This window comes from Chamaea fasciata, unplaced genomic scaffold (assembly GCF_029207755.1).
Source record: "Chamaea fasciata isolate MVZ Bird 193981 ecotype frontalis unplaced genomic scaffold, bChaFas1.0.hap1 SCAF_20, whole genome shotgun sequence".
Lineage (NCBI taxonomy): Eukaryota > Metazoa > Chordata > Aves > Passeriformes > Sylviidae > Chamaea > Chamaea fasciata.
The window spans coordinates 9,483,895-9,505,832 of NW_027094105.1; the positions used below are offsets into that span (position 1 = coordinate 9,483,895).

General features: G+C 50.7%; 1 protein-coding gene across 2 annotated transcripts in view; it reads left to right on the top strand.

The window, feature by feature from the left end:
• The first annotated feature begins 3,196 nt into the window (after nucleotides 1-3,196).
• Nucleotides 3,197-21,938, top strand: part of LOC136299612 (carboxyl-terminal PDZ ligand of neuronal nitric oxide synthase protein-like) — a 28,886-nt gene continuing 10,144 nt past the window's right edge. For both annotated transcript variants that reach the window (XM_066201381.1, XM_066201382.1), the window contains exons 1-2: nucleotides 3,197-3,449; nucleotides 7,054-7,125. In XM_066201381.1, coding sequence (XP_066057478.1) covers nucleotides 3,345-3,449; nucleotides 7,054-7,125 — 177 coding nt within the window. In that variant the 5' untranslated portion in view covers nucleotides 3,197-3,344. The remainder of the gene's footprint in view (nucleotides 3,450-7,053; nucleotides 7,126-21,938) is intronic.

A 21,938-nucleotide genomic window follows, 5' to 3' on the forward strand; every position in this document is an offset into this window, starting at 1 on the left:
ACATGTCACCTCTGAGTTCACCTCATGTGGCAGCTCAAGAGACTCAAAGATTTTGTTTAGGAGTTTTCTCAGTATTCTTGAAATTCCCAATGCATCAGGGGGTAACATCACACAGCTCGGCAGCAGCTGGTTTATCTGTTCTTGCCCCCACATTTCATCCCACAGCTTTTCTAAGAAGTCTCCTGGTGCGTTAGTACACTGGAGGCTTTGCTCTAAAAATTGCGCCAGCACAAATAAATATTAATAACGTTGATGAAGTGGCATGACAAACCCAGATCTCCTAGGACAGCAAGCATGCACAGACCTCTCAGCTCTTATGTGTGATATGGAAGTGCTCTCCTGTAACAGACGTTTTCTCTCCCATTACTGGATGTCTCTCTGGCTGCTCTTCCTATGTCACATCTTATTTATCATTCAAACTCTCTGCAGCTCTGCTGTGCAGAAATAAGTGCTTAAAAGGGTTAGCAGAAAGGAGGAAAATTCCATGGCATCAAGACCAGGTCTCCTCCTTTATCTGTGAAGGTGGATTTGGAAAAATCTGACAGGATCAAATAGAAGCAAAAGCTCCCTTCCCTACAAACCAACCAAGGAAACAATTAAAGAACACCCTGCATGTAACACCCACCACCTGATTTACACCACATTCAAGGGTCTCTTCAAAAGATGAAGCTATGTAAGAAGAGGGACTTCCATGCAGAGTCCCGGGGCAGGCAGAAATGTACACCCATGTGAGAGAAAGAGAAGGAAGGAAATCTTGGGAGCCTGAGCTCGAGAAAGAAAGCTGATACAAACCTGGTCCCTGCAAAAACAACTTGCAGCTCAGAGCCAAGAAGCTGTCTTGGGGCTTCACTCCTACTGTGTTCAGAGAAACGGGACTTTCTGTGAGTGCTTTGCACATCAAAGGAATAACTCGCTCAGTACCTCCATGTGATGCAAACACCCACCATGAGGCTTGGCCAACTGTTCAATGCTACTCAGGGTTTGTTTATACTAAATCCGTGACGATGTCCTGTGCAAATGCTTCATTCCACTTATTTGCCCAGTTTCATTGTCCAGAAGAAAAGGCATACAGCTTTCTTACTTCCAGTGGAGTCAAAGAATTTTCTTTGCCCAACAAACAAACTAGAAAATTAACAGCTTTTAAAGTTTAGCAGCTTTCAAACTCAATTCTCAAACAAAGATCCAAACTATTAACCTCAGGAGATTTAAGCCCTATGAAAAGTTCACGGAAGTTCATGAACAGGGAGTATTAAACACCTCCATTCAATTGTGATCTAACAGAAACTGGCACTGCAAGCTTTATTAAATAACAGTTGCTTTCTTTTTCTCAGGATTCCCATGAGATATTTCTTCCCTCCTACCCAAAGGATTTTATAATCTGCGGGATACTGGAGAGCACCAGAATGGAATTAAAAAGACCATTCTTGTCATTTCACCCTGTTCTTTCTATCAGATTTAAAAATTTAACTACCCCAAGTGAAGTCCATATGCTCCCACGTATATAGGAATGCTCTTGTGGCAATGGGAGGGTAACGAGGAGAAGCTTTGAGCAGCTCAGCACGATGGCAGGTTCCTGCACGCCTCAGCTGAAATGCAGTATTGCAGAATCGATGGAGAGACTCACCAGTAGTGGCTGTGTTAGGTTTTTCCCCATATGAGTTGAGCTTTGCTGGCGTTAGCATCAAAGGAAGCATGAGCACAGCCTGACTGGGTGGCATCTCCTCCTCCTTGGGCTTAGGAGAACCAAAGACCTAAATGTTGCTCAATCAGTCCAAGGACATTTGCACACAAAATCTAGGCTATTCATTCAGGTCAACAGATATTTTTTTGATCAAGATACGTACAAGATAAGAAAAGTGCCATGAAATGTTCTAAATACACGCCAAACATCAGCACAGACCACACAAAAAATCACCAACATAGAACTAACCCCATGCATCTGCAGGCAAGATGTGTATCTAGAGGAGCATCTTGGACAGAAACCAACTGACAAAACCCATACTGAGTTATGCTGTATGAAAGTGTGATTAGCCTAAACTTGTGAATATTTAAATGAGAAGGTAATGCAGTGCTATAGATTGGAAAAAAATAAATCTGTCTGGAAACAGAAAAAACTTCACAAAGACAGAAGGCTGACCACAGAACCCTCCCCAGAAAGAGCTGCTAATACCTCAAAATACTTGAGCATGTAGGGTCATAGTCTGTGAACCAATATTAATTCCTAGGGCTTTTTCTCCCTCTCTTAATTATAAGTTTCTGGATTCTTGGCTCCTGCCCATCTCCCACTGACTTACAAGAACTCAGAAATGCCAAGAAGCTCAGGGTGATCACACTCCTGAGATGGATACTGGGAACTGTGCACTGTCTGCCTGTGGTCAAGCTTTTCTTTCTTGCTAATGCAAAAGCCACAAAAAAAGGTGGCATCCAAAAATATTCAAACACCTGGCTGGAAGTTACTTTTATGACTCAAATATTAATTTGGGGGAACCTAGATGAGATCCGTTGGCACACATGTAACCCTCCACCCTTTGGATTCCACACAATTCACATTTCTGATCATCCCTGTAAATGGAGTGCATCTGTACTAACAGTCAGAGGACAAACCTTGGGCCTTGCCATCACAGCTGTGCACGTCTCATCCCTTTCCTGTGCTGGTGCCCGCTGAGGAACGTCACGCTCAGGTGCGCCAGGTGTCCCAGAGCGGCATCTGCGAGGGCTCACCTGGGCCTGGCAGTGCCTTGCCACTGAGACAAAGCTGGAAGGAAAGAACACCGTGAGCACACAGGGTCCCACAAATCCTGGGGGTATACTGAGTGACACAGTGGGCATCGACTGTGCATCAGGATTCTGAGACAGGGCACGTGCTGATTTCTAACAGAACTGTTAGTGACGTGATTGACACACATAACGCAGGTGACCACTCGTTCAGGACACCCCTCGGAGGCATTTGTGTGGATTGATGGGATCTCCTCTCAGTCTTCTCCAGACTAACCGGGCCCCCAGCAGCGAGGCGCTCCAGACCCCTCCCCACCCTCGGCTCGGTCGAGCGGAGCATCCCGCGCACCGCAGCCGGCGCCGGCGGCGTGTCGGCGGCGGGGCCGGGGCGGGGCGGCCGGGCAGGGCCGGGCGGCTCCCACCGCCCCCCGCATCACATGAGGGAACTTCGGGCCAATGGCGCCGCGCCGGGGCCGGGGCCCCGCTGGCTCCCGCGGACGCTCATTCAAAACGCGGCCGGGCTGGGTTGCCCGCAAGCCCCGCACGGCGCCCGGGGCTCCGCGGGGCGGGCGCTGCCGGCCGCGATGCCCGGCGGGGCCGCGGGCTGAGGCGGCCGCCCGCCCGCCGCCATGCCGGTGAAGAACCGGTACAACCTGGTGGACGATGGCTGCGACTCCCGCGTCCCGCTGCACAACGAGGAGGCCTTTCAGCACGGCATCCACTTCCAGGCCAAGGTGAGCCTCGGGCGCGCTCCCCTCCGCAGCCCCCGGGCCGGGGGCCGCAGCGGGTGTCCCCCGGCCCGTCACAGCCCCGCGGTTCCCGGCTCGGGGGGCCTCGGCAGCGAACCGCCGGGAGGATCCCCCTCTTCGGCTGCTGCGGAGGGGGCCGGGGGTCTCTGCGGGCTCCGGTGCGGTCCAGCAGCCGCCGCTGGGGCACACGCTGGCCCCGGGCCCATGGCCCCGTGGCTCGAGGCCGGTGCCGGCCCCCCCCCAGCCCTGCGGCGGGTATTCCTCAGCTCTGGAAGTGCCCCTGGGCCACGCGGAGGGAGGCTAAAGAAAACAGCGATCAATTATGAAAGCCTTACGTTTAATTAGCACGATCAAACAGGTTCTCGCTCTTTTCCTAGTGTTTTTGCAGCTGTGTAACCCTCTAGACGCTGCCTTGTGCGCTTCATTTGGGAGCTGCTCTGGAATGACCCCTCTTGACAGCGCCATGGATGCTGTCCCAGGTGCTCTTCCCTGCCTGATCCAGTGCCCGGCCTGTCCCCCGGCAGGCTGCCCTGTCCTGCCACGGCAGGGTGACAGCTCCCTATTGCCCCGGAAACCAGCAGACTGCTATGTGCTGCTCAAATGATAGTGCCTGACTCCAGCTGACCCCTTCCTTGCGTGAAAAGCTGGACAGACAAGGTCTGCAGCCTTCAGGCATCAGAAAGAAATACTGATATTGTCAGAAATTCCGTATTGATCGTGAAGAACAGCCTGGCAGCACAGCAGCACTCTCAGAAAGTGACTCCATTGGAATTGGCATTCTGTAGACAGCATGGGGAATGGGTTTATAATTCAGCTGACAAGAAGAATTGCATTTTGCTGGAGCAACTCACAGGCTCCCTTCCCCTCTTTGCAGGTGGCCTAACACAGATTAGAAATGGAATTCACGCCTGCTGTCTCCTGAGCTGGAAAGAAGGGGCATATACATTCCAATAAAGCTTTGAAACACGGATTTTGTGCCTCTCGGTTTTCCTGCTGAAAGAGCTGTAAGATTTAAGCAGGATACAGGATGAATCTGAATAGACAGCTAATCATGTATTTTAAAAATCTATCTTCCTTGGGGAAGAAAACATTTAATCTGTGATTTCTCTATTTAAATTAACATTTGCTGTGCTGCAGACTGTGCTGAGGAGAAGAAAAATCCTTAATTTGATTTTTAAAAGATGGGAAGCAACTGCCCCTTTAACTGAGCGGAACTGGCTTTTCAGATTGACGGCTCCAGGCATCCAGAGCTAGCGAGTGGATCACACCCTGTTAGGATGTGTGGGTCTGGGATGGGGTTTGCATTACCTTAGTAACATGCTCGCTCAGTTCTGCTTTACAGTCTGTCTCTTCCAATTATGCTGCTCATTGTGGGCACATCAGTCAGCTGCGACGCTGACAATGACAAGGCTGCAGCTGGCTGCAGGTGTCTCGCACCAGGCAATCTCACTGACCACACTCGCTCTCTAATCTCCACATTCCAAACTGCCTTCCTTCCCCTCTAATCTTCAGGAGGTCAGTTCTGGGAGCTGCTTGTTTGGGCAGAGCTTCGTGCGCTGTTTCAGGAGTTTCGTGGCTCTGTGGGGGAGCACAGGTACCCAAACTCTGCAGCCAGACCAGAGCAGGGAGTTTGAAAGAATCTCCTCTAGCTCAGCAGTCCCAGCTGTCCTCTAGCCCCAGTTAATTTGTCATTAGGAGCATGGCCTGTTCCCCACTGCAGCCCTGCTGCTGCCAGACAAAAGGCCAGCCAGCTGCAAGGAGCTCATCTGGATTACCAGTGACTGTCCTGACGGCCAGCGGGGCAGGGAGGGAGATCTGCACACCAAAGAGGCCGCAGATCACAGCAACACAGCTCTGCCCTCCCCACCAGCCCGCAGGGAAGCCCTGGCCCTGCTGCTCCCCTCCCTGCTGCCCTCAAGCTCTCGTGCTCTGAGCTTGGCTCTCGTGTGGTTTACCAAAGGCTGTAGATGAACTTAAAAATGCCATTTTGCAAAGGCATTTACAGAGGCAGCAGCAAAGCCAGATGACCTTTCAGATTGCTTGTGGTGTTTATTTCAAGGCAGGAGAAAGAGCAGTAAATACTGAGCCAGGAGAGCTCATCTCTGAAAGCCCTTTTAAGCAGACATTTTACAAGATAAAACCCATGGCAATCTGCAAGTAGTACAGTGGAGAAATAAATCCCGAACTGTGTCAGTAACAGCAATACCTATGGGTCTGTTCTGGGGAATTATTTTGTCTGTGTTCGTATATATGATACCACCCTGAATGTTTGCAGGGGCCTCCCGATTAGCCGCTCCTTTTCCTCTCCACGAGGGAACAACTTCCAAAAACCCAACAACTTGTAACCACACACTGAAAACCAGACACGGTTCGTAAACCAAATGCTCCTGGGAGGGTCACTAAACTCCGTGAAGTGCCCTCAGTCCCCACCACGGACAGCTGAGATGGGCTGTGTTACCCTGAGGGAGCTGATGGACCCCGCTGGGCTCCCCAGCACCAGCACTCCCATCACCCTGTCCCTCAGTGACATTCTCCCTGTCCTCACCAAGGTGCCCTGGGCGTGCAGGTCTGCCCTCAGAACTGAGCCACACCACTTTACAGCAGCCTTTGCTCCCCAGGCAGTGTGACTGCCCAGGACAGCACGTTTTCCTCCTTGCCAGGGCTGAGCTGGCAGCTCTGTGCCTCCTCCCCTCGGCAGCCGTGCCACGTGTGCCGCCACCGGTGCCACCGGGCAGCAGCTGCAGCCTCCTGCCAACAGGTGCACCGGCAGGTTCTGCTGTGCCACACCAGGGGAGGGGACAGGCAGCACAGGAGGGAGGAATGCCAGCAGCAGGAAGCTGCCCACGGGCGTTCCATGGTAACCTGTGGAATGTGGGCGGTGTGCTGCCGTCCAGGAGAACGGGCAGCCAGCTCCAGGAGGCTGTGGCGCAGGGGTAGAGGTGGAGGTGAGGGGAATCTGCCATCTGCCACGTCTCAGACCCCAGTAAGAGACTGGCACCGACAGCGGAATGCAGACACTCAACCCCAAGTGGTATGGTTGAGACTGCAGCTCCCCTAAGCAGGGTTGTAGGACACAGATTTGGGCGGGTTTACCAGGATTCTGCAGACAGCTGAGCTGGTGCAGCCAAGCAGGGACAGCAGTATCCAGAAACAGGGTGGTCACACTGAAAACTTAAGCTAGAGTCACAAGGGTTTTCCAGGAAAGGTGCTTGTTGCACATCATGGCAGCTTTGCAGCTCTTATGTGCTTTTAGTTTTGAGCAGTAAGAGGAACATAGCAAGGAGGAACAGAGGATAGACAGTCCCATTTTCAGACACACGGGATCATGACTCAATTAGCAGCAGATATTGCCCTGCAAAGCACTGGTAAAGGCACATCCAGACCCTGAATGAGGTCAGAGCCTCACACCCAACCTCAGAAATCCCCAACTTGATAACGTTATCTGCAACAGATATTCCTATCCTGGCGTGGGTCAAAGGAGCCCAAGCAAGGAGGAACTAAATAAAGGAGAAATGCTGTGTGTTTTGAAGAAGCCCACAGCATGAACTTGTGCGTTCCTGCACAGACGTCTCACTGTTGTGTCTTTCAGTACATCGGGAGCTTGGATGTGCCCAGGCCCAACAGCCGTGTGGAGATTGTGGCAGCCATGAGGAGGATCCGGGTGAGTTCAGAGCAGCTGAGCCCCACGCAGAGTTAAAGGTTACACTCCCCTGAGTGACTTGGTTGCAATCTGCTGTTCCGAATTCCCTCCAGCCCTTCCTATCTGGAGCTCAAATCTCAGCCCAAGCAGGTTTGCAACAAGCTTCTCCAGGAATTCCCAAGGCATCTTAGCATAGGCCCGTCCCGTGCTCTTTGCAAAGGAATCAGTTACCAAAACTCAAATGTAGCCCCCTCTCCTGTGCTGAGCAGCCATGAGGCTTCTCCCTGAACCTAAGAGATTTATTTAGCCTGTTTGGGATTTGGTGTGCGTGAAAAATAAGCTGAACACAATGTGCTCCACAAAAGCACTTGAGTTCATTGACAGTTCCAAATATATTGTGTTATATACTGAAATATCAGTGCCCTGACAGGTGTGATTGATGTAAATCCCATCTGACTAGACTTTGTGGATTCTGCTGCTCCTAGAATAATTTGCTGCTTTCCCCATGCTCCCAACACACTTTTACAGTTCCCCTTTCTCCTCACCAAGGCTGCTCTCTTCCTGCTCGGCCCCTTTTTCCCGCAGAGCAGCCTGTGCATGGTCCCCAGATTTCGCTGTGATTAGCAGGGTTGGGTGGCTTACATCTGCTTCATGTATAACCAGTTCAAGTGTATCTCCCCCAAAAGGCACTGCAGCTGTTGTGTCTGGCTGAAGTTTTGCAGGGGTCTTAATTCTGAGGCTGTTCATATGTCTCCCATCAGCTGAAGCAAGTTGGAGAATCTTCCATTTAAAGCTTTGAAGGGATTATCCTATTTCCCCCCCCTTCCCCCACAGTGTTTAACCATCTAATTTTCCTTTAGAATAGTGCTTTTTAAACTTAGCCTGTAACTGGCTGGGGAGCTGATGTATTCATCTCCAGCCAAGCTTAGAAATGACATTCCCCTCCCTTTGCCTGCTCAGACTATTAGCACAGCTCTTGCTCAGAGCACAGTGCAGCAGCAGTCTAAATTGCCTGGATATTTATGGAACAGGTGAATATCTGTAGGAAGTAAAAGCAATAGGTGAGGACTACCAGGGCAGTTTAGGTGCTGGCATAATTTTTGGCCATTTTTCATCTGAATCAACGTTCGTCATCAGATTTGACACTGCACTTCTGCTGATCTATGACCCCCTTGTAAGAAAAAGCAAGCAGTATTTTGATAGCACTTAAAATAAAGTGTCACATTCTGCTTTCACACCTGCTATTGCCACAGTGGTACCTAGCTCAGAGTGCAATTGGCAGTGCAGTAGCATGCTAGAGTGCCACACGAGACATGTAAAAACACATTCTGCATTCCTGGGTGCCACCACTTAATCTTGTCACACGGGATTTTTAAAGCAGGCATCCAGTAATCTATACTGAGTTTTTAATCTTGGAAGCCCATTCCAAAGAGGGAGGGCTTCCCTTTTCATGTGCACATTGTACAGCAGGATCTTATTCAGACACTTCCTGGCTGCTGAGCGGAAGATGCTCCTCTATTGAAGATAGTTAATTGGCACTGATCCTTAATTAGAGCATAAAGAATGAACTGGGAGGTCTTTGAAGAGAATTCTAGTGCACAGAGTACCCAACCTAGGAACTGAGGGAAGATGGGGGTTATTTATGTAGCATTCATTTGCATGCAGAGGCCTTGTCTGTACTAGAGTTTTTTCCCATGGACTCTCAGCAGCACCAGTTACAACTGGGAGGAAACAGTGGAAGAAGCTCTTGGGGGAAACGAGCATTTTGCTCCTATGTTATTGTGAGTGGTAGTGCCTGTTTGCAGTGCAAGAGTGAGTAAGGTCCCACAGCCCTGCCAAGTGTTGGCAGGGGCACGTCGTGGTGAAGCTTTCATCCTTTGTGCACTCCAGTGTTCCACTGGAATTCTCCACTGGAGCAGAAGAGAAAAGTCGTGCAGTACAAGCCCCAGCACAGCATTCCCCGTGCTGCTCCCTGTGCCATGGGAGGAGGTGGGAGCCATCCCACGGCTCAGGAGGGCTCTTACTCACCCAGAGCGAGCAGGGAGGAGGGTGAGGAGTCACAGCTCTCTTTTCCAGGCTGTGTCAGAGCTGGTTACTCTGGTTACTCATCAGTAAATTGATACAAGCAACAAAACTGCCTTGGGGGAAAGGCCTTCAGCTGCCGAGGACTCCGAATATCCTGAGAGGGTCAGAAGGAAAGCAGCAGCACCAGGGGACGAGTCCGCTCCTTGGCGTGTTCTGTGTTTTTACCAGTTACACGTGAATTATACCAGGGATTCTGGATCAGTGGGATTCTCCAGGCATAAGCAGAGCAGTCTGCCTGCACACTTCAGGACTCCCAGAGAGCCTCCGATAACAAGTCTTAGCATTATCCTGCTGAAATCGTGACCTGCTCTTCGGCAGTCGGTATTTGAGGTGCAGTCTCTTAGTAAAGCTTAAATCCATATTCTGGGCTGAATGGATGCTTGTAGAATTGCTAGCAGTACTCCATTAGTCACACATTAGATCCCATTTCATAACAGACTGGAAAGCCTTGTCTCATCATGTTCTATGCTTCCACTGGAGAGAATGCAAATGCAGTAGGTAGAACAGGGAAGCTGCTGTTCTTAGCTTTCCATTATGCAGAGCTAGACAACTTTAAGTTTGCTAATCCTCCCAGTGGATTATTAGCTGCCTGCAGCTGCCGTGTTGTTATTACATGATCAGAGTTCAAGCTAATCCCTCTACCTCTTGCCCTGGCAGGGGAGGTGATGAAACGAGTTTGCAGCTTGGATAAATACCCTGTACCCTTACAGGCACAGCAAGGGCCTGCTTAGGGAAGTCCAAATCATCACACAGCTCCAAGCACCCCGGGCAGGTGTTCCCCCACCTCCCAGGGAGCAGCATCTGCTGCCTGCAGCTGCCTCAGGCCATCCAGGTCTGGGTGTCTGGCAGCTCCCGTGCTCCATCAGCGTTCTGGTGGAGCTGGCTTTCTGCTGGAGTGATCCCTCTGCAGGTATTGGAGCCTTCTCAGCACTCCAGGGAGTTTATGTACAAATCAAGATCTTTCCTCCTCGCAGTTCAAGCGGTAGCTAATGTGAAGATGGGTTTTGTAAAGCACAAAACACTTCCTTGAAGCTGCTGAGGTTGCTTGGAAAATCTGAGCCTGGGAGACCAGGGAATGGATGGCTTCAAGGGCAGGGTTAACATCAGCACATGTCCTGCGTTCCCCAGAGAGGAAAGTCAGCTGCTCCCTTCCCAGAGCACCTCTACCCTCAGCCCAGCACCTCACAGCCAGCTGAGCAGGCCTAGTGACACGCTGCTATTTTGAGTGGTGGGTTGTACAGGGACACAGTAGGAGTAAGTGACAAAGCCTGTCATCCCCGCAGACAGCCTGCTGCCAGCAGTTCCCCAAGACACGCAGTTCATCTACCTTTAAGGCACAGAACCAGTTCCCCTGGAATTTGCACTCAAGAAGCTCTGAAGCCCACAAATTTCAGTTCTGTTTGGAAGGTTTGGCTTGGACCTAAGCAGGTATTGACACTCAGAAAGGAGCCAGATGTTGGATTATTTAATCATTCTGTAAGGGAACAGCCAATTGGTGGTGTGCCCATCCAAACACCAGGATGAGCAAACAGGAGGCAGGCATCCAGACTAATGTGTCTTCTGTTACCTCCACATTTCTTGGGCTTAATTTAATTGAGAAGCCTTTTTCCCCAGAGGCGAGTGTGCCAGAGAAGCAGAAACAATAATTTATAAATCTTGACGCAGGATACATGAGAAGTGCCTGAGCTCTCCTTGGAATGAGAACTGGGTTCTCACTTCAGCCTCCCTCTTATCCTGATCATTCTTGCTGCATCCATCTTTGAGCAGAGCCTCAGCACTTTGCAGTTTCTCCACACGGTATTTGAGTGAGGAAGTGCAATCCAGCCACACCGTAAGTCAGACTCACTGCCAAGTACCAACTGGTAGTGTTGAAGTGTGACATGACAGCAATTTAAATCAGGAGGAGTAAGTTGCAAACTTGTGAAGCAGAGGCAGCAGGGACAGCTGCAGAGGACCTGCCTCTGCACTCCAGAGCTCCCAGTCCCAGAGCTGGGCTGGCTCACACAGCACCTTGCACTTAAAGCCCTGCCAGGCTGCAAATTCCAGCGGTTCAGGAGCAAATATGGGTGTGATGTATCTGCTCTTCCTACAGAAGGAGAGGAACCGGGTGGACAGCTGGCAGAGGGCAGGGAGCCTTCAGTCCTCTCAGATTAATTTATTACTGTGTGACAGGTTTCAGAGGCAGAGATGTTTCATGGGCTTGTCCATGAGATTGTGCTAGAACACAGTTCCCTCAGTTCCCAGGCAGGCAGCTTTCTCACTGCAGAAGTTCCCCATGAAAACTGCTGCATGGATTCCTGTGACATATTCTGCCTATAAGCCCGTCCTGGGTTATTATGCTGAGAGCTATGCTTTCCTGCCAGCTTCGTGTTAATCTGAGCTGGAGTTGTGAACAGGGCTTAAAAAAGAGAGAAGCTGAACTCCCAGCTGATGGGTTTCTTGGTTAGTCTCTGCAGCCCCTCCCTCTATCATGAAGTTATTTGGTCAGCTGTAGCTGAGGCACAGACTCAAACGTGGGAGTGCAAACTGCTGGAGCACTTGCCCTGGGTACAGACCCGTGTATCTGCACGCCAGGAGCTGTTGTTTTATGGGAGTTTGTCCTGCTGCAGTTCCTGGAGGGTTTTCCCTTTCAGCCTCTTTGGAAGAGCATCCAAATGCTCAGCTAATGATAGCCCTGGGCTGTGACAGACAACAATCCTAGTATCTTAAAATATATCAGCAGCCTCAGACTGCTGGGGTGGACCTTTCTTTAGTTCTCAGAACACCATGCACCTTCCTTTCATTTACAGGGAGGTGCAGGAGAAACAGATGACAGTTCTGACAAGGTCAGAGTGTGAAACGCAGACATCTCTTCCTCCTTCTCCCCCACACTAAGAAGACATTTATTCACCCCACACTATGCTCCAAGAGAGCATCATTTTCTAGGATGCCTTCCCTGCATTTCTGGAGAACCACGCAAAGGTTGTTTGCCCTGCTAAGTGTTCGACACAGCCTATGGCCTCCAGGAGAGAGCTGTGGTTATAGGCAGCCAAACCAATATACACAAGCACGTACAAACTTGCTCTGGCACCTTCTGCACAATGTCTGGTGTCAGTTCTGACTCTTCCCCAAAGCAGAGGTCTAAGAAAGGCCCCTGCAGCTTCACACAGGCGGGACGTGATCAGCCCACAGGGCTGCTCAGCTCCAGGCCCCAGAAACACCAGTTACCCTCGGGGTCCCGTCCATGGGACCAGGCATCTGAGCCAGTTTAAGGTTCCTACCACACAAGATTAAGCTAATTGGGTTTACCTTTCCAGGCCCTGGCAAAATACAGCAAGTGTTTTCAGGATAGCAATTAAATGTTAATTGCAGCTAAGTTTAGCCCTAATGCCTCATTAGTTTGTTTTCCTCTGTTTGTTGCATCTATAGCAGAGTCTCCTGCACAGGGATGGGGATCAGGCTGGGCTTCCCAGGAGCAGGAGTTCCACTTAGGGTCTCTGAGCCTTGCCAGAAAGCTCTTAGCTGCTCCTACCCAGGGCGGGCAGCACTGAAACCACCACACTCAATGCACACCTCTACTGGAAAGCATTTTACTGCTCCGCGCTGCAAATGGCCCCCAGGTCTGGTTCCCACAGCCTGTTTCCTGGTCTTTAGGAAGATAAAGGATGATAGGGATGCCACCTTACCTTAAAGGATGAAAGACACATTATGGGTCTTACCTGCGTGCAGCACAGGGTGCTGAAGGAGGTGAGCCCTCTGGCAAAACGTCTGGCAAGAATCCATTTCTCCAGGAAAAACAAGTGGCTTCAGCTTGAGACTGCAGGAGCTGCAACCTCGCAGGCACTGCTCCTCACCCTGCTCCCATCCCACCTCCAGGCAGGGCTTTCTGCCCTGCCACTGAGCTCTGTAGCCTCTCTCCCTCCCCAGTCTGCCCTGCAGCACCAACTAGCCAAAACACCAGGTGGGACCACATCTCCCTGAGCTCCCCTGCCAGGAAGGCCCCAGGGAGGGAAAGGCTGGGTTGGGAAGGGTGGGTCATGCAGGTGCAGCTCCTTGAGCCTCTCTCCTTGTGTCCTGTGGCCACCTTGACAGGCTCTGGTGTGCTCCGTGCACATGCTGCTTTCCTAGCCTTACAAAAGATTAATTTAAAATGTGGAAGCTGGCTTTCTCAAAGAATCGAGTCTGCCTTGTCTCAGAAAAACCCAAGCTTGGTTTACCCATTTTCTACTGTTTGTATTATCTTAAAACAAAGGGAAGAAGCTCTTAATGAGCTGTTTCTGCAGTGGCATCATGCACAGTTTCTAGGCAGCATTGTGTGACTGTGCTGGAGAGCTGACTATGCTCTGCTTTGTGCGTCTTGAGTGGGAGGAGAGGGAAAAACACCTCTGAGATTACACAAGAATCCAACCTTCTGCTCACTGCTTGGGAGGGATCTCAGCAGAGCAGCAGAGCTGCCCCACTGACTTAGAAACTCCTGCAAATTTCCACCCTGCTCATCTCCAACCCTAACTCACCTCCGGACTTCCTGCCACAGAATAATTAGTTACCTTCTGTCACTTAACCTCTGAGCTGAAGCAAGCGGGGACTGGTGAAGCTGTGAATGCAGGCCACTGTGCCAGACGACAGCCGAGGGCTTTCTCTGTGGCCACGTGCCGTGACCCAGTTTTTGAGGAGTGGCCGGTGACTAGAGATGCTTCAGTTCTTCCACCCTGTTCAGAGGGCACGGTGCAGGGCTGATAACAGATGGGTGGAGGGATCAGTCAGTGAAATGTGTCATCTCCAGGCAACAGTGACCTTTAGTGCCTTCCTCAGAGCCCTCAGAACTCCATGGCTTCTCCAGCGAGGGCGTGGAACCAGTCAGGCACATTAATTCTGTTTTGCATAAGAGTCATGGTGGATTGGAGTTTAGTTGGAGGCTAATAAAAGCAGCATTTAAATGGATAAAAGCTAAATTTAAATGTTAGTGTTAAATAGAACAAGACAGAGCTTTTTGTCCGATGCTGAATCTTGGCAATGAAGCAGGTACCTTTTAATTGTAAAATCAAGTGGCTTTAACAGTATTATCATTATATTACTGAAGCAGTTCATTTCACTAGCTAAAATATCACTGTATGAGATCTCTGCAAAGCTTTTATCTAGTTTGAAATAAAGGGACTTTTTCACCAATTATGTTACTGGTTGTAGAGTATTACAGAGATGAAATATAATGGCTTTCAAATTACATTGTGGTGAAGAACACTCAGCCACAACTCAAAGCTGCTTCTTTGTTGGTGCCTGAAGAAATGTAATTGAGAAGGTAACCAGAGTGGAGAGAGCAGATTGGATTGGCTTGGGAACAAGGAGCTGCCTAAATCTGAGTGACAACTGCAGGGGCACAGAGCTGGGGCACAGAGACCCTCCCTGTGCAGCCAATACAAGTGCAGGGGTGGATTTCCACCGGAGCAGGGTGATGTGAGGAACAAAATGGAATAGCCCATGAAGATACAAACACTTCAGTCCGTCCCACGAGTCTCTGTCTGTGCAGAGAAACATCTGGAAAAAAGTCATCCTGTGGCTACAGTGTAATGCTCACGCCTTGACTGAGCCTTTGTGGTTCTCAGGCTGAGTCTGTCCTGGACACAGGAGGAAGGCCAGAGCCAGTGCACAGCACTGTAGATGTTGTCTTGATTTTGTCACATGCAAGAGCCCTTTGTACTTCACTGATCAGTGTTGTGAGGAGAGGGACCCCGAGGGACTGTGGCCACAAAGCCAAATTCAGCCCAGGAAAATAAGATTTGCCAACAATAGCTTGGTTCTACACTTGCTTTCTTCAATCTGCTTTTGCTCTGTACTAAATGAGGCCTGAAGGCAGACAGAATCCGTGCTGCTTTACATAGCACTTTGACAAGCTGCTTCATATTTTGACTAAATAACATTGAGATAAATCTATAGCATAAAAGTTTTGAATGGGTCTCTGGAAGGAAGGATGCTTTGATGAGGGGGAAGGGATTTTTTAAAGGCATTATGGAATGGTTTTCTTTCTTTCTTTCTTTCCTGCAGCAGTGATTAGGCATTATTTAAATGTCCTTTCCCTGGACCAGATGGGTTATTTGGACTAATTGGCAGCCGCCTGACAGCTTTCAGGACACCTGAGTCACTTCCCACTTCCTCCATCCTTCTGTCACTGCTACTGCAGAGATCCTGCCTGGGTAGATCTGCTGGAGGGCAGGATGTGGCCCTGTGCATTGAGGGAGCATCCCAGGCCAGGGCCCCAAAACACCCTGTTCCCTGCACAGCCAGGTACTCCCTTGGAATCCCACCAAACCTTCTGAGCTCCAGGCTTCTCTTCCTAAAAAAATCAAATTATTTTTGTCAGATGAAGAAGAGCAGAGGGACATGTTCAGGCCAGATGCAGTGTGGTGGAGGATGAGGCAGTCACAGCTGCTTCAGGAGGGTGTGAGGCACACAGGTACCCTTCAGGGTGAAATGCTACCTGTTGAGTGTCCTATACCTGCTGCAGAGCCACACCTGGCTCATGGGGCACTAAAGGTTCAGTGATCCCACAGCACGGTGGACCTGCTCAGTCCTGCTGCAGCCTGTGCTCCTGTTGATTAATGATTACGGGGCATAAGCCTCCATCCCAGGCACATGTTCCTGTTTTCATGTTGTTGCCCCCCAGGGCAGTGCTGGTCTCCTGCTGGTCTCACTTCCTTGAACCCCGGCTGGCGGCAGGAGCTGTGAGCTGGGGGCTGTGTTTGGGGTTAATCACTGACCTGTGTGTGGGCAGTGCGGGATGCATTGATGTCCACAGCTTCACGCCTCCTGCTGACACCACTGCAAGCCCAGGGACACGGGGAACAGCACTGGGGAGACAGGGGAGCCTGTGATATTCTGGTACAGTTTTGGTGACAAGGCTTCAGTGACAATAAATACTGAGAGCATAAAACCCTCTTTTTCCATCATTTCCATATCTAAACCCAGGCTTTTCTCTCATCATGATTCACTAATCTCAGTAGCTCCCCTGAGGCTAACAGAGTCCTTGAACTGCTTAATATTCTGGAGTTTTGGAAATGACACAATTAGACTTGAATTTTCTTTCTCTTACAGTAGCAGTCTTGTTTCCAAATCTGAGTGAAGTTTCATGGACAATTTGAGGAGAGCCCAGAGACTTTCCTTTAAATTTAGGAACTGCAGTTTTATTAGCGCTCAATAATTTCTAATCAAGGCCCACTCGGAGAGAAGCAGTGTGGGAGCTGTGCTGTGCCTGGCTCTGCTCAGGGCTGCACATCTGGGTAGTACTGAGGGCAGCCTGGCAGGAGAGGGGTGAGCTCCCTTCTGTCTTCACTTCTGCTGTATTCCAGGAATGCACATGTCACAAGAGCTCGTGGGCAGATTATTGCAAAAGACATTTGTGCCACCAAGATTCTGATGCCAATGGGAATTAGGAATTGTGTGCTCTAGGAAATCCCTCCGAACAGTTGCATTGGGCCCGACTGCTGATTTTTTTAAGGAAGCAGGATCTGTGAGTACTGCATGTCCAGCCTTTACTAACAGGCCTGACAGCCCCAGCCCCTGTGGCCCTGTGGTGGTGCTGATCCCCTCCAAGCTCAGTGGCCTGTTCCTGGCTGGAATTGCTGCACTGTTGCTGCTCACAGATGCAAACACATCCTTTCACTGCAGCGCCTGGAGGTCGACTATAAGTCACTGGGTTTTCTGTAAGAAATGTTTTCTCAAGTGGAACTGCTGGAGATCGATAGTATTAACAGCTACACAGAAAAAGTCTCCTGGCCTGGAAATAAAGCAGATTATTTCTGTCCCTGAGTGTCTCAAACCAGTACATAGCCAGGCTGTTGGTGGGAGTTGCTGGCACTGAGGTGTAGAAAGGTTCAGCTGCGCCCAGGGTTTGAGCTAACAAAGAGCTCTTTGCCCTGCAGGAGAACAGAGATGGATTGCACCTAGCAAAGGAGTCCTGGAGCCTGGTCTGCACACAGCAGCACACTCAGCATCCCCCCATTGTCATTCTGGTCTAGTTTGTAATCAACTGCTGGTTCTGAATGCAAATGGAGACCAAGTCTTCGTTCTAGCTTGGATTCTGCTTGCTCAAAGATAAAGGTGCCAAGTCCAGCTTCCTGACTCTGCTGTGGATATGCAAAGGAAATGTTAATTTCCCTGGTAGGTGGCTAGGAGAAATGGCAAGACACAGAGCTGGAGGACTGCACCCGAGATGCATATGGGGTGTGATGGCAAGTCTGGAAGCCAGGAGTTGTTCCCTCCCTGCAGCATTTACACAGAGCAGGTGTTAGTCGTGCAGATGCAGCTTCTCCAGATTCTCAACAGCAGACTTCTCCTTTGGATAGGTCTGCGCCCTGGGAGGACTTGCTGAGCACCCTGAAGTCACCGAGGCTTTCAGGAGGAGGCTGCGGAGCAGCACAGTGCTGGAAATGGAGAAGCCCAGCAGGTCACACCTGGCCCTGTTGGGTTGACTTGGTTATCAGGCTGAACACGTGGGCACTTCTCTGCCCCTTCCTGTGACTCTCTCCTGCCTGCCCCAGGCCTCAGGAGCACTGACATTCCCTCTCCATCCCTGCACTCAGAGCGTGGCTCCCAGCCTGCTCTGGCTGCCTGTGTCTCTGGAGTTCCTTTGGACTACCTGCACTAAAATAGCACCCTTACATAAACACCGAGTCCTGCATTATTTAGAGGCCTAAAATCCCAGTACCTGCCTTTGTCAGAGCCTCGGCATGGCAGTGGGATTAGCTTTTCTCCCCAACTCTGTGCTGTGCCAGTGAGTCCGTGCCGGGACCCTCATTAAGCCCCTGCCCCACACTCTGCAGTGGTGGGCCCTGCCTGGCTCCCGTGGCCACAAGCTGCTCATGGGCTGAACAATGCTCTGCTCTCCTGGAGAACAGCATCACAAACACACCTCTGAAAAGCCACAGAAGAGCAAAATTGGCTTTTTCTTCTCTCTCCAAACAAGCAATAAACACCAACTCGCAGAGACGGAGCAAAGCAGCCCTGTTAATCACCCCTGCCCCATCTCCCCCTCCTGCTTCTGAGGACACCAGCTCCTCTTTTCCCTTTCTGCACAGCCTAGCCAAAATACCAGGAAGTGAGCCAGGAGCATCTCCCCTGCCGTGGCCTGTCAGGCTCATGGAGAGGGGTAGGGACTGAAAGTACAACAGGAATTTTGGAGCAGGCAGCAGAAATCCTCAGTTGCCTCCTGCTCCTGTCTGTACAAGCAGTATCTGGTGGCCTGGCCCTGCCAGCGAGGTGCTGGGTAGCTGTCACTTGGCAGGGGCTGGCCGTAACCAGAACAACTGAATGAATGAAGTAGAAAATGAATATCCTTGCTTTGTGAGGGAGAAAAGAGACGTAGAAAATGCTCTGTTACCTTCCCACAGCCATGCAGGAGGTCTGGGGCTTTTTCATGGAGCTCTGAGCTTGCTGCAGGGTCCTGGCTCCTGCTCTTCAGAGCTTTGTTGTGTGAACGCTGATGGACAAGGTTTAAAGCAACCCAATCTCCTAACTTGCCCCTTGCCCTACATACCACACTGGAGGGCAGCTAGAATATGAAACATGCACTAAACCAGACCCATCTCTGCAGGGCCTTGTGACACAGATGTTTGCCAGGAAATATGGAATTACTCGAAGATATTGCAGTGTATAATTGCAGTTTCACTTCTCAGGGTTATTTCAGGTGAATCTGACCTGCTTCTAATGAAATTAGCACTTTTTATCTGCAGTAACCTAGCAGATTTTTCAGGTAGGGACATTTTCATGCTTATGCTGGGGTGGGGTCCCAAGACACTACTTCATTACTGATGCTAATTAATCGTCCAAGGCACTGCGGATGGAAAAGGTAATTTGTTTTCTCCTGCAAAGTGAATAGAGGTAGGGAGGAAAATAAAACCCAGCTTCGCCGTGAGCTGGGCTTGGCCTGCCCTGGCAAGACAAGGACTGAAGGGCTGTGTGTGGGAAAGCTCCCTATTAAACCTGGGGACAGCAGGGAGCTCCTGGAAGTGACAGACACACAATGGTGCTTTTGTCAGAGAGGCACCAAAGGCCAGATGATGTCACCTTGCGCTGGGCTGTGAGGCTGCTTGTGCCCCTCAGGATGGAGCTCAGCAGCATTGCACTATCTCTTCCACGGGGAGGAGGCAATGAAAAGGCTGCTTTTGTCCCACCCTTTCTTAAAAGCAGGCGAAGAAGCTTTGTTCTAGGGACAGTCCGTGGTTTTTTTCAGAGGTGGAAAAGACTAATTAAAGAGCCACTGTTAGCCCTGGGCTCCCACCAGCTCCCATCACCTGCAGGAGCCCCACTCACCCCCGTGGGTGTAACTCTGCTTCTTCCTCCACATCATTTTGACTGGCACAGAAAATACCTGAACTGCAGCCGCATCCCTTGCCACGTCGCCTTAAGGTGGAAAGACTTAAGGGCTGTCTGAGACTTCAGCAGTCTGGGAGCTCCCAAGGATAAGATCTGTGGAAAATGAGGAGAAGGGGGATGAAGAGGAAGGCCTGTATTACCATGTCCATCAGAATGCTTTGAAGCTGGATTCTTCAGACGTCAAAGGAGACCTGGACAAAATGCAGCTCTTTCTCTTTCTCCCCCTTACAGCTGCTGCAGCCAGGGCAGCATCCTCCAGCCCCTGTCCAAGGTCAGCCAGGGATCCTTTGGAATGGGCTGGGGCCACATTTCCTTGCTGCCCTTCCAGAGACTCCCAGAAACCCCGCAGGTCCATGATAGCTCCTCAGCCCCTTCGGCTCAGTGCGTGGGGAGCACTGCAGCATCCACAGAGAGTTTGCTGGATGGTGGAAGGAGCTCATTTAAATGAAAAAAAAAAAAAAAAAAGACTTCTAGTACGTTTCCAACATTCTCCTTGCCTATTGTACTCCCTTTTCAGTTTCTGCTTTCCAGTGAGCGGTTTTATGTTTCCAAGGATCATAAATTCTCATTTTTCCACTGGGCAGGAGGTGCACTCCTGGCCTCCAGTGCTTCCTGCGTGGCTTTTGTGTCCGTGTTGCCCAGCTACTGCAGCACAGCCCCAGGCTATGCCCGGCCCATTCAGCGCGGGCACAGGGGTCACAGCGTTCCCTGAGGGCGCAAAGGGGAGCCCCCAACCCAGCCACAGGCAGGCTCTGTGCTGCCCCGGGCTGCCAGCGACCCCGGGAAAGGTGGGATGTGATGCCGAACGGGGGATCAGAGGCTGGACAGCAAGCAGCCTGTGCTCCGAGGGTGTGGGAATGGACACAGCGCTCGGCTGAGCCCCACTGGCTGGGAGAGCTCTGGGGTTTTCCGCAGCATCAGTTCCAAGGGCAGCACTCCAAGCATGGGTAGTTCAAACAGCGGCCGAGATAACACCCTGTCCTCACCCCGTGTAGGTCAGCTGGTTTCAAATTAATTACGTTCCTGAGCTGGAAATACTTGGATTCATCATGGCTCTAAATCCTAAAATGGGACTCATATAGAAGGGAAGGGAAGGGAAGGGAAGGGAAGGGAAGGGAAGGGAAGGGAAGGGAAGGGAAGGGAAGGGAAGGGAAGGGAAGGGAAGGGAAGGGAAGGGAAGGGAAGGGAAGGGAAGGGAAGGGAAGGGAAGGGAAGGGAAGGGAAGGGAAGGGAAGGGAAGGGAAGGGAAGGGAAGGGAAGGGAAGGGAAGGGAAGGGAGCCTCCCCTCCCGCTGGGATGCAGCCAGGATGTGTGCCAGTGTGAGCAGGGACCCCTGGGGTGGCTCTGCCCGGAGCCGGTCAGTCGGGGGGCAGAGCCGAGCTCATTCCCACCCCTCATTGCCATGCTCCCTGTGTCTGTCTGGAAGGCGAGCCCGGGGAAGGGGCTGGGACAGGCTATTGTAGGGGGTTGTTTATGGACGCATAGATCCTGCAGCCTGCCAGGCCGGGATGGGCCGAGGGGAGGCCAGGGCAGGACAGCAGGCTGGGGGCTGGCTGCGGGATTTACAGCCACAGGAAGAAGTCGCTGGTTTCCAAGCCTGTGGCATCTTCCTATGGGCGTGCAAATAAGTACATACCCAGCTGTGACTGGGGGCACTGACATACCCTGGCTTCAAAAACCTGCAGAGCCTCTGCTTTGATTTCCCTTAATACAACTTAAAACACCATTTGAACCATGGCCAGGAGCATGTTCTGGCCTTGCTGCTCCTTGTTAATGAAGAAGATGCATTTTTTGGAAGCAGAGGCTGCCTCCAAGACTTGCAAACTCTCTATTTTATGACAGTTTTAATTTGCATAATGAAGGCCCTGATACCTTCAGTAATTAATCACATTAAGAATTGCTTCCTTGAATAACTCTATTCATGCAGGTTGTTCCCAGTGCTGGAAACTGCACATGATTTCCAATGTGCATTAGCCCAAGTTTCATCAGCAGATGGAAGCTGGTAACTGCATGTGTAATTTATATCTGCTTGGGTGGAATTATCCAATGAAATATGCATCACACAGCCCCATTAACATTTCTAGTCATAGAGTCTTTAGCTCATGGGTAAGTTAATATTACATGCCAGCAGTGTGTGGGACCGTATGAAAGGAAGAGACTTGAACACAGGGATTTAAGAGCAGAAGTGGAAAGTATTCCAGGTCAAACACAGCAGGTATGGAATGAATGACGCTGCTAAAATAAATGAAATTAATTACCCTTTTTTTTGACCTTCATTTTTTTATAAACCATCCCATCCTGTCTCCATAGTTAAAGCTGCCAGGCTGCTGTATTGCCTCTTGTAGGGGCAACTCCAGATCCTTTAGCATCCCAAAAGCTTTTCCCAATAGGACAGCACCAACAAC